We start from the raw sequence: 12,773 nt of genomic DNA, 5'->3' as shown, positions 1-12,773 counted from the left end.
ATCCCAGCAGCTGCTGGTCACACCCCGCAGTGACATTCCTGGTGCCTCATCCTCCTCCATCCCCATCTCTTCTGCTAGTTTGTCTGCTGCTACATAGGGAAGGAAGAGGTGGAAGTAATTTTTTTGTTGCATGTATGGGCAGCATTTCATTCAACAGGGCCCTGATGCACAACCATGTGGATCTATAAAGAAAAAACACTTTACAGGCTTGGCTCTCTTTTACAAGTTTTGCCCTTGACTCTCAGCTACAGGCCCCACTAAAAGCAAGGGCCATTTTGAAAGACACCTTAAAATCACTCCTGTGGGGATGTGTTTGCAATGAGGGCATTTGTGAAACACTGCAAATTGAGAAATGCAGTGAAATCCTTGGCTCCAGACACAGCAGGGTATTAGTGGCAGGACCCTACAGCTTTGGAAACAATTCAACTGCTACTTCATCAGGCAGCCATCAGGGCAGCCAGATCACTGCCCAGGCTGCTACAAGACAGGCTGTTGACTCTGCAAATCTACGATCGGGAACATGCCATACAATGAGTATAAGAGCTTGCAAAAATAAATTAAGAAGCCATTTACAGCTGTATGGAGAAGAAGGGACTAGGAAACCAAAGGAAATATAAGAAGGTTAAGGAAAATCATCAGGGATTTTCATGGGGCAGGGTGGACAGCACAGGCACACAGCAAAGGTATTACAGTACAGCACTGGCCCTTCACCTGCTGCAAGACAGTTCCGAGTTAAATGCATTTGCTCTGAGCAGGTAAAAAGCCTCTATCAGACTTTGAATAAGTCATTGAACACAAAGGTATTCTTCAGTAACACAATCTTCAAAATACAGTCCTCATGGCTAGAGTACTGTTGGTGCCAAGCATGAAGAGACTCAATTTTCAGCTTATGTTAGGGAAGCTATGGGAGCTCAGCAATTCTAAAAGACATGCACTAAGTCACTGATCCTGCAAACATATACTCATTTTTTTTCTGCTGCTAGACTTTAACTTGAGTCCTCTTTCAAAAGTAAGATGACTGAAACTGTATTCTCAGTGGGAACAAGCAAGATGACGATGCAGGCATCCAGGACCACTCATCTCTCATCCCTACTCACTGGCATATCTCTCAGGGCACTGAGGGTTGACTGCAGCAGGAGTGGCATGGACCAAGGATCAAACCTGGTTAGTTCAGAGGACCCCCCTGCAGATCCAACTAGCACAATCTCCCACAAGCTTAGAGAAACAAGTTTTTCACATGCTTATAACTGGAGATGTTCACAGTTTTACTGGGACCATGGAAACTATGAGGGCATCTGACAGCTGTGTGGATTTCTGTGTGGTACAAGAGAGGTCATTTCTACAACCATACCTCAGTACTAACACGCAGGCCGCCACCAAGGAGTAAGCTAGGAGGGTCCCGATGGACATGAGATCCACAAGATCTTTCAAGTCGAAGAGAAAGGCCATAACAGCTGTAGGAGGAGAGGAAGGTGAGAGAGGGAAGAAAAATTAGTAACATGGAGGAATATGTGTGCATCTCAGGAGCATTGATGACAATAAAGCACACACGTGACTGTTGCTCAGGCCTTGGCAGGGGACCTCAGGCTGTCCTGAGGTGAGGAGGCAGGACTTGGCGCATGGCCTTGCAGGCTGTCCCAGCACAACCTCCCTAGCTGGAACCGGAGGGAATATTTACTACAGTAAATGCCGGCCTGTTTGTCTTCACATGGGCATGTTCACCCAACCATCAGCAATAAGCAGGTGTTTAAGCCTTGTTGCTGGAGTCCCCCAGTACAGCTGCAGCACCCCTAAGGTCACCATTATCTCCTGGAAGTAGCTGGAGGGAACAGAGGGCAGGCAGCACCTCACTCTGGTGTCTCAGCTCAGCTGGGGCAAAACCAGGCTTGTGCACACAAAGGAACCAAGCATTGAGGGCATCTTAAAGTAGCATGCCATGTCGTGGGGGTTTCCAGAAAAAGGTAGACTGCCATCCCCTAGGGATTACCCTGCTTACACACCCTCACCAGGCAACTCCTGCTTGTACAGAACTTTGTTTGAAGACCTTCAGAAGGAGAAGCGAGTAAGTAGAAGACAGATGACATAGTCAAGACATTCAGGTGACGTCACCAGTCATAAGAGAGTGCAGGGATCTGAGCTAAGCCTGGCCCAGCCTGTTCTCAATGCACCACCTGGAACCCAACAACCAACCCAACCTTCAAGCTCAGCTGGCAAGTGCTGTCCCTGCAGCTTCATGTATGCTTTGGTCCTAGGCACTACAGACCACTCTAAGGAGACCTGGAGAAACCGTGAAGCACTTTTTTTTTTTACTTTATCTGGCTCTTTTTTCCCCCTGTCTAGACCCAAGGACACATGAAGAGAAGCAGCTGTGAGGAAGCTCCACGAGTCCTAGTGGCAGTAGCTGAGTGCTTTCACAGAAGCTCAGAGCCCACAGTGGCAGTCTGGCAGCAACTCCCCACCAAAGGCAGCATGCTCTGGAAACGATGGCTCATCCTGCATTTGCAGCAGAAGGTGAAGAGGAAGCAGCAAGGCTCTCCTCTTCACTAGGCATCACGAGGAAGGGGGCGGCTGTGAGAAGAGGGTAAGCTGCTCATCCTTGCTGTCTGGAGGTTTAGTTCCCGTATTCCTGGGGGCCAGGAGAGGAAAAGGGAGAAGAGGACAGCTGCCAGCTGTGACTAACTGATTAACAAACACCAATGCCATAGGAGCCATCTGCCTGTCTTTGGCTGCTCTGGCGTCTTCTGCCGAGCTGCTACCCACAGGCGGTGCAGTGCCTTCAGCCAAGCCAGGCCAACAGCCGCAAGGATGCTGAGGCACCACTGGCTGCCACATTGCAGGGGGGTAATTATTGCTAAGACCAGCAGAGCACCCAGGGAGTAGATGAAGGTGATTCCTGGCCTGAGACAGGATGGCAGCAATGAGCTCCAAGAAAGAGGGACAGGCACACAGCGAGTTATTTATGCTCATCCTGCCCCTCCAGGGCATGTCTTGGAAACCCAGGGCATCCTCTGGGATGTCATGCTGTGCAATACATCCAGTTAAGAAGTTGGGCTAGAGTCAGGCAGACTTATCTGCCCCTAGGATGAACTTCTGTCTCCTTTCCACACATTCGTACAAGTCTTTGGATCTTACCTGCAATGGCCCCTGATGTCACTGTTGCAATTACTGGAGTTTTTCTCTTCTCATTGACTTTAGCCAAAGTTTTAAAGAGAAGTCCATCTTCTGCCATAGCATAAATTATTCGAGGCATTGGAAACATGGAGCCAAGGAGACTAAGGACACAGAAGGGGGAAATAATCTACTTATATCACCTCCTGCTGAACACAGACACACAAATGAAAGCAAATTTACGGCAGTACAAACACAGAACAGGCGGCTTTCATTCATTTCAGCTTCTTCAAGGGCTCCTTCTGCACACCCATGTTACTGATGGCTTGTCAACTGAGGTGCAGCCCTAAGATTTGGATACCTAAACTTAGCCATGGACATGAAAACCGCCTGACTTTCAGAGTGGCAAAAGAGCTGTAGCTTCTATGAGCCTCTATGAGTTTCTCACCTAACTGAATTATGTCTAAATTGATCTGAAACAATGGCCTCCAAGAGTGCAGGAGAATACAACGTATTCTGCCTCCAGCCTGCCCAGATGGCTGTCCTGCAGGCAAGCTGCAGACAGACGGCCCTGGATATGGTAAGCCCCATACGCTCCAGAAGATGCCCCCTGCACTACCTGACACAAGTCTGCTCTCCACCCAGCAGGCCAGGACGCCTTGCAGGCAAACCATGCTTGCACTGCAGAGTTGCCTCTATGACTTAGTCACTCAATCCAGATTTATATTCCAAAGATGTACCTCCTGGGTCTGCTGCTAAAATGGGAGTTTCTGACATGATGCTGGTCATGTCCATCTGTGAAATCCATCACAGGGTGAAAACCTGGTCCTTTTGAAGTCAACAGCTCTGAATTTCATTCCTGGTCTCAGCTCCCTTGGCCCAGGGGAACACAGTGAAGGCAAAGCCCTGACATCCACCATTTTTAAAGGGGCTGAAGATACATGTTTGCCCTGAGAGACACACAAAGGAAGAGCACTGTCTCACCTCGTAGAAAGTGCACACAAGGAACCGACAGCCACTGCATAATTGGCTCCATCCCAACCGACATATTTAAAGGCATTGGGTAAAGGGCTATTGGTATCCAGCTCACAGTAAGGCATCATGAGCGTCAGGGCAGCTGACACGCCAAAATAAGCCACAAAGCAGATGAGCAGAGATGCCACGATGCCAATAGGAATAGCCTTTTGAGGGTTTTTTACCTCCTCGCCTAGAAGAAAGAAATTAAATTATCAGCTAAACAATGACCAAGAACTTTATCCCAACCTGGGTCATGCTAGCTGGGGCTTTCAAAGGCTTTGTGGGCAGTGAGCTGCTGTTTAACCATGACACTGCTGATGGCTTGCCCCATCCACATGGCATATCACAGCCTGTGTGCTCCCACTTCTGCTGCTCCTGTCACTCTTTCTGGCAAACATTTGTGGGGTCTTGTACACTCAGACACACAAACAATCTGGATTAAAAATAGTCCTTTCCCCCAAAAGGATTATTTTTACCTCCAACTATTCCTGCTATCCCGCTGATGGTGCAGCCCCAAGAAGAGTTCAATAATCACAAATGATGGGACAAGAAGTTATTGTGCAGTTGTAGGGCAAGTCCTTGGGTGACCATTTCAGTTAGCATCTCCACCAGAACTACTACACAGCAAACACAGCACCATAAGTGCCCAGTTCCAGGGAAAGGCAGACTTTGCACAGCACCTGGAAATCATACAGATCTTTGAAAATCCCTCTTAAAAAAAGGGAATTCCCTCTATTTTTTATTGGAAATTTGACAATCAAGTTGGGAAGAATGTGCAAAAACGTGAAAAAAATCTTCAAAATTCAGGCACTGATTAATTAAGAAACAGCTTTGAGCCTTCCCTGTCCTACAAAGCTAAAGCTGCTCTTCTCTGAAAGCAAGAGCTTCTGAGGTTTGGCATTTCAGGAGGATGCACTGATACGCAGACACCCATACACCTGTAAGCCAAAGGCAGAAAAACGTGTTTCTCCTTGAAGGAGAGGCCCTAGGACTGGCTGGAGTAATGTAGCCATCACGTCTCAAACTTCTTGGAACAAGATGCAGTACTGCTTTATCTGTCTTTCTGATGATCTCCTCCTCCCTTTGCTCCAGCTTTGAAGGAACTCAGTTCTTGCCAAATGTGAAATTATGGATAATCCTTCCTTTCTCCAAGGAATGGAGATTCTTCTTAGCCAGGAGAAATATGACAATGCTGATGGTTTCTTTCTCAGAAGGAGACCTCTGAACCTTTGGAGATAAAAACTCCCCCTGATTTTGAGGCACAGCTTTAGGCTGCAGATGACTCTCCAGAGGTACCCTCTTTTTCTGGCTCTTTAAATACTCCAAAGCCAGTGGAGCTTCTTAAGCTGAAGGCACTGAAGAACCCTACTCCATCTGGAGTTAGTTTCAAACTTCACCAGTCATACACGGCATCTGAACCTGGGCCTTCCCTGTTTGCCTAACTGGTAAAGCTGGACATGTTTTCTGTGGAGTCTGACCTGGTTAGTGTCACCAGTGACCATCCATGAGATTGGGCCCTGCAGGCAGAGAAGAGGGGAGAAAACTTGTTTTGTGGGTTAAACAGTCTAGCTGCCCACCACAGCAGCTAGAAGTCAACACTCAGGCACCCAGGGACTTGAACATACTCAGCACTTTGACTATTAGTTGCAGCTGAGCCAAAAGTATATTTTGGGCTGATGTTCAGAGGGATGATGAATGCAGGGCCTTGAATTATTCAACATTACTGAAAGCCAATCAATCAGCAACCAGGTTCAAAACCGGAATGAAGACATCTTCCCTCTTACCTGTAGTAGCAATACAGTCAAATCCCACGAAAGCATAAAAACACGTGGCTGCCCCTGACAGGACTCCTTTCCATCCATAGGGCATAAACCCTCCGACACCATAGACCTTTTCCTCCTGTGTTTGACTGAAAGGCATGGCACTGGGTTAGAAGTCATCCTGCCTAGGTGGTAGTAACAAAACTATTCACATATCTCATAAAATCCAAGGCTTGAGTTCAAAGGAACACTCTTTCCCTTTCACACACTAGCATACAAATACCAGGCAAAATGATAAGCCCTACCCACTGCTGAGCTTTGGACTGGCCTGCAACAGCCTGAGGAATGCATGGAATAAAAATGGTTCACGGTCTGTTCCCACCACCTGTTTTATGAGGCGGATAAAAATGTCTTAGCCAAGACAGGGAGAAAATAGCATGAATATGTGAATTCTTCTCCTGATATTACTACATGTGTGTAGATACACATATTCATTTAAATGTAAGCTTTTGAAAAAGCACAACATGTAATTCTGAAAGCCGAAGATGGAGAGACATGTAAACCATCCACTTCTCACCTAAAATGGACTTAAAGTGTAAGTGAGTAGACATCAGAGAGTGGTGCAGGGTGCCACAACTGTCTAAAATCCACCCAATCCTCCATTCTCAACTTCAAAATTCCCTGTGCCAAGCTCATACCCAAACCATGCTTGTGAACCTGAGGAAGGAGAGGAGCCAGCATGCCTGACACACCAAATGCTTTGCTGAGCCTCATCCAAAGTACATTAAAGTCAACAGACAGACACATACTGATCCCAGTGAACTCTGGATCAGGACGCCAGATCCATTTGCCTGTGCTGAGTGATAACACATCCTTCAAATCAAGTGACTTCGGTCATTTTTTCAGGAAAAAGCCTTTGTAAAGATGAATTAAGGCAATTAAATTGAAGTAAATCCCAAAACTGCAAGTCTTATCAGGTGTAAGCATCTGAACTCTCTTGTAGAAGCTCTTCTGACACTTAGATGAAAACTGGCCAGTTATTTGCAAAAATAGCACAACCCAAATGCAGGTTACTCAGGAAATAATCATAAAATAAACCCCAGACAGATTTTACAAAAATGGTAAGTGCCACGCGTCAAAGAACTACAGTTACACTTTGAAGCTATTGCACAAATTGCTGCTTGCATAGCAATAGCAGTAAGGAAGGAGGGGGGACCTTTCCTACAGAAGCAATTTGTTCACAACAGGTTGAATTTTGCAGAGAGGCTCAATAAGCAACTTGTACACAAGCCAAACTTGACCCATGCAACATTTATGAATCTCTCCAGTTTTTGCCAAACTGCACTTCCTTGCAGGCCAACATAAAGGGTTTAGATAGCAAGCCAGGACTGAGCTGATGTACATGGAGATATTTAAAGGCCTTCATTCTGTGTACAGTCTCAAGCAAAAATGAACAATTTTGTATCAATGGCAACCCTTGTAAGTTCCTTAATTTTGATTTTGTATAGAAAGACAGGATTCTGACCAAGTATCAAAATGTTATTAGAAATGGATTCATTATATGCTTGCTGCAATGCATTAAAATAATCTGCAACTTGCCTTCATTTTACTGAGGCATTTGGAACAAGGTCTACAAAAAGTAAAACAGCCTCAAAGATACTGACGAAGTGTCCAAAGAAACTACAGAGCTATACTTGGTCATGGCTTCATACACACACCAGAGCCAGCCTAGTGTAGCCTTTAGTAGGAGGTTGTCTAAAAAGCTCTTGTCTCTCAAATTAGATGCTGTATTGGTCATGAGGCTGGCAATGGCCAGTTCTGCATCAGGGCCCACCTTGACACAGCCTACCTCCTATCAGTTTCAGCCCATCAGCACAGCCTGCTTTCAGCAAACACCCAGCAAAACCAGCTTTGCCTCCAAGGTGTTTGGAAAAGGAGGGAGCCATCCCATTCTCTGGTTTTCTAAATCACTCCACAACCCCCCATTTGCCATTGAAAATGCATCCATTTCAAAGCTGAGAAGAAAAGATCCAACTTACTTGTTTCTGTAAATGCTGATGTTTGTGTAAATGTCCTGTTCGGTCAGCTGCCAATTTTTAATAGACCCTTTCACAAAGCCGGAGACCATGACAAAGCCAAGGACGAGGATGTTAATGCAGGTGAACACTTTGTTCACCAGGGCAGATTCCTTCACACCAAAAATTAAAAGCCCTAGGGAAAAAATGGCAGATGGGCAGTCAGGCATTTCACCACCAGCAGCACGCACTGGGGACTTGCAGAGACAGTCCAGGTCTGTTCATACTGTTCTCTGCCCAACTTATCACACCTCATTACTCCACAAAGCCAAGTAGCTCAGGTAGGTCAGGATTAACTCACACAGACGGAGGACTCCACCCCAGACATCACTACTGCAGGATGCAACACATTTTCCCACCTGGCATGTGCCCCTGGTGAAGTGCTTTGCTAACACAGCTAAGCTGCTTCCAGCACGTTCAACACCAGCTCTGGTCACCCCTGGCGCTATGCTGTGCCACCTAGATACAGCCTCAAATTCCACCCAGAGACCTGGAGAAAGCATCCTGTGTGGTTTTTCATGAAGAAACATTGTCATAGAGGTCTTGGCAACATGCAGAAGTTATGAATAACATTCAACTTTCCTTAGAAGCAGGGGAAAATATGAGCAAGGACCAAATCCAGGAGGACAACTACTTTAGTGCTGAAGACACAGAAGAAGGTGGCATCCTGGGAATCTTGCTCCCATTTTAATCAGAGGTAACTTTTGTCAGTGAGTTCAGCAAGAGCAGGACTTCAGCCTTAAGAGCATCCATCTGAAGAATAGCACATTTAAAGGCTTTGGCAACCAGCATATCACTGAGGCATAGCTCGGCTTCTCAGAACAACAAGCTCTGGTAACTTGTGATTGCTTTTCAGGTGCCTGATTTTCAAGAATCCAAACCTTTAACTCAAATCTAAGGCAGAAGCTGAGGGAGAAGGTAAAAAAACTTCACACTGGCCTGAGGGAGAAGTGAAGCACAACAGGGTGTCCTTACTGCTACTCCAAGGCACTTCAGGGAGAGAGGAGCATGCTGTGCAGTCACCTTTCCTTCTTTTAGAATAGGAAATAAGCTAAGAGAGCCACATCAGGGAGGTGTGTGATAAAACTGCATACCTGCCCTGGTAAACTTGTAGGGTACCTTGTAAAAATCTGAAGCTCAAGACAGAGCAAGCAGAAATAAACCTGTAGTGCTTATATTTGAGACTAAAGCTGGTCATTCAGCAGCTTTTTGTAAAAAAGAATGGTTTGCATTTTTAATTAAAATCCAGGGAATTTGCTCCATGCAGGGGAATAAAGCCACTGGTAATTTGCATAATTTTATGCCTCAGCAGCGCTAAAGTGAGGAGTCCTAAATTTTGTAAATTGTATCTGAGGTAAAAGACCAGATTCTAATCTAGAACAATTCCTATTATACGCAAATGAACAAAAAGGAATATCTCTCCCATTCAGATGTAGTCCTGAAAACAGAGGGCGTTATCGACGTCAGCCGTCTTCAGTGTAGTCCTAGATACAAATGCAAACCCGGATACTAAAGCACCCCTTGCTTATTGCTTATGAAGCCTGTTCCCATGAGTGCAGCTCATGCTGTGAGACAGCCATCTTGATCAGAGTGGGAAATGTTGGGATAATCTTGTTGGAGTGACACTGCAGCTCCCGCATTATGGAAACCAGAGAGGGGTACATGAGTGGTGTTAATTATTTAGATTTTCCTAAATTTGGCAATGCTTTGCAAGATCCAGTGAAAAAACAAACCAGTAGTACATGAGGTTCTTACTGAGTCCCTTCCCCCCCCCCCCCCTTACTTTCCTGGTTCAAGGCACTGAAAATTGGCAGATTATCAAAGGGGGAATAAGGTTGATAGAGCAACAGAATTGAATTCTTGTGTAATAGGATTTGTGGAGGGAAGGATTAAACTTCCACACCTGATTGAGGATAACAAATCACCTTTTCTTTTATTCCTTACATAAAATTTGATTGAAGGTTTTACAAGTGTCTGAAAAAAATACCAAAAATGCTCCCCTATAATTAAAAAACTTGTAAACAGGCTATGCCCCATGCTAACTCTACAGCAGCTATACAGGTCAACCCAACATCTGTAGCAAATAAAGAGTCTTTAATATGTTGTCCAAAATAAATCAGAACTTTGAGCCTATTCCAAAAGCAAACAATGAAATTACAGAAGAAGGAGGTTCAAGACTCACAAACCCCTCCCAAGTTTTACCTGTTAGGATGATGATTATCACCACAGCGAAGATGTCTGGGTATTTTGCTAGCACTCCAGGAGCATCCATCGTCATGTATTTTTTACAAAATTCTTCAATGTGCTGGCCTATGATTTCATCAAATGTTGCGCTCCAGGCTCTGGCCACACTCGAAGTTCCTGCCAGAGGACAGAAAGGATACAGGTCACCCTTCATGGCAGGCACACGTTCCCAACAGCAGGTACCTTGCACAGCTTTTTCCCATGCAGGGCCTCAAATCAACCTTGTATGCATTCCCTGGGTGCTGGGAGCAGCCTTTGCTCTGCAGATCCAGCCCACAGTCTGTAATTCATGCCCGGCATCTGCTTTGATGGTAACACACAGGTGGTGGTCTCAGACCACTCAGCTGACAAGATAAAAAAAAAATCCTTATAGCTGTTTGGCTTCTTAGTAAATCTTGACTTTGCCTCAAGATACAGCCTAGACTGACTTTCTCCTTACGCTCCCAGGAGTATGACCTTCCCCCTAACCCGGTAATTTCTAATACTAAAGAGGTCTGAGTCTCTTCTCATATAGCAGAAATCGCTGGCAGCTCCAGCCGGGTGGCTGCAGCCCAGGCAGACGGACCTCGCAAAAGCCAGCCAGGCTCCAGCACCACGACACTGGAGCACCAGAGCCTGGACCACCACACTAGCCCAGCTCTGTAAGCTCTGCACTCCAGCAACATGCAGGTCTGTGCCAATCTCTGGTGCTAGAGTATCCAAGCAAGAGAAATACTCAGATATAATTTACAAGTTATCCGAGCATAAGGCAGCCTACTGCAGGACACTGGTGATGATCCCAGCAAGTGGCGTGACTCCTGCCTGCAGCAAGTGCTCAGACCTCCCCCTCCAGGACTGCTGTTTGCTGCGGTTACCAAGAGCACTAAACCACACACAGCTTGCCAGGGGAGAAAGGAACCTGGGGTCTCAGGATGACCAAGTCCAGGACCTCGTCTGGGCCAGAAGAGTCATTTCAGAGAACAGAAATAGAAACAATGAAGAGCTACCACCAGACTGTGACACCCTTGTGTAAGGTGAGTAGGTTTGGGTAATAGCCAACTTCTCCCTCTCCTGCATTAAAGTGGCTATCATTATACTCCCTATGTCTTATACAGCACACTATATATAACAGCATCTAATTGCATGATATAATTACTGCTGTATATAATTACCTAGTTAAAAAAAGAGGTTGGTTTGGTTTTAGTTTGCAGAGCAGTACCTCAGAGAATGCTGTCAGGGGCCCCGTCCCACCTAGAACGGTTTGTTCTGACACACTCACCTGTGGGTGTGTGTTCAGGTTCCAACTTTGGCACCTGCAATTGTGTCAAACAATTGGTCCATGCTCACCTACAGCTAAATCCTCTTCAGCAGAGGCGAGCCCCAATCCAGCTTTGCAACAGTATAAAAATAATCTGCAGAACAGACCTGTTTGGAGACTCTTCTGTTCGCTGAGACAGCAAAGTGCAGTGTGAATGCTTTTAAAGAGGTGGAACATCTCCAGAAGTTATTGTATACCACATTACAATTTTTCAGCTTAGCTTTGGCACAATTTGAGGGAAGAGACTACTTCTTTAGTGCTTTTTTTTTTTTTTCCTGGCTCTAATACTTCATGTTCTAGGACAGGAACAACAAGCTGCTGCATGTGTTATACTAGATCCCAGTTCCATGGAACTATCAGCCACTTATCCCAAACTCTCTGTAACTGCTTGAGGGAGCAGGAAGAAATCTGACATTCTTCCAACATGAATATCTTACTGTTCTTAGAGAGCACAGTGCAAAGGCTTGTACCCAGGAGGATTTACGAGTTCTGGGTCAGCACAACCTTGCCAGGTCGAGCTGGTTCCTGCCCACAGCACATGTCTCCCAGGAAAGCTTCTGAGCTCAGGTGCAGGGCTCACTGCAGGAACAGGTCACTGCGTGCCCCAGGAAACCCCAGCAGCAGTTACTCACAAGGGATGCTGTTACCCTTTTATTACCAGCTCCCACCAGCTTCCAGTTCCTGAAATGCTTCCCAGTCTGCCATAGTTCCCCAAACCCACATCATTCCAGAAGAAAGTTCAGATCCTTGTCTTGGACACCTTCTTCCTTTTGTCTAGACCACGACCGATCAGTTGCATGCCCATTTTTGCTCATCAACCACCTCCAAGACCCCATACCAGTCTTCCTGAAGGCAAGTCACTTCAGTTAATTACAAGCTATTTGCCACCCATTCCAGGACCCCAGGACTTCTTTTTCCACCCTCACAATACTTTCTGAACAGATGTCTGAGAACCTCAGAATGAAAACACCACATTGGCTGAGCCTCTTATAGATACAAGCTCCTACTACCCTGCCCCCTGGTTTCAGTGGCAATGCTTGTCATTTTCTGCAGCACAACTGAGAAAAAAAATAGCTTTCTGCCCTCTCAACTCCTGGCTCTGAACTGCAGTACGTGCCTGCCAACATATCTTTCTTCTCCACACCCCTGAAGCTGCCAGGAATTGCCCTTACTCACAAGAGGGGCAAGTAGCATGGGGAGAAAGGCTGGGTGAGATAAAGAAAAAAGAGACTTGCTACAGCTCACATCCTCCTCCAGTTGTCCTTCCTGCTT

The 12,773-nt window shown here is 46.0% G+C and overlaps 1 protein-coding gene across 2 annotated transcripts in view; it reads right to left on the bottom strand.

Moving 5' to 3' along the window:
• SLC7A1 (solute carrier family 7 member 1) overlaps window positions 1-12,773 on the bottom strand; it is a 51,622-nt gene that overhangs the window by 14,346 nt on the left and 24,503 nt on the right. For both annotated transcript variants that reach the window (XM_074914718.1, XM_074914726.1), the window contains exons 3-8: window positions 10,163-10,321; window positions 7,925-8,096; window positions 5,910-6,034; window positions 4,093-4,315; window positions 3,133-3,272; window positions 1,352-1,454 (exon numbers count right to left, since the gene is read on the bottom strand). In XM_074914718.1, coding sequence (XP_074770819.1) covers window positions 1,352-1,454; window positions 3,133-3,272; window positions 4,093-4,315; window positions 5,910-6,034; window positions 7,925-8,096; window positions 10,163-10,321 — 922 coding nt within the window. The remainder of the gene's footprint in view (window positions 1-1,351; window positions 1,455-3,132; window positions 3,273-4,092; window positions 4,316-5,909; window positions 6,035-7,924; window positions 8,097-10,162; window positions 10,322-12,773) is intronic.

Source organism: Athene noctua, chromosome 1 (genome assembly GCF_965140245.1).
Source record: "Athene noctua chromosome 1, bAthNoc1.hap1.1, whole genome shotgun sequence".
Taxonomy (NCBI): Eukaryota; Metazoa; Chordata; class Aves; order Strigiformes; family Strigidae; genus Athene; species Athene noctua.
The sequence above is the reverse complement of the archived record's forward strand: the minus strand, read 5'-3'. Positions and strand labels throughout refer to the sequence as shown.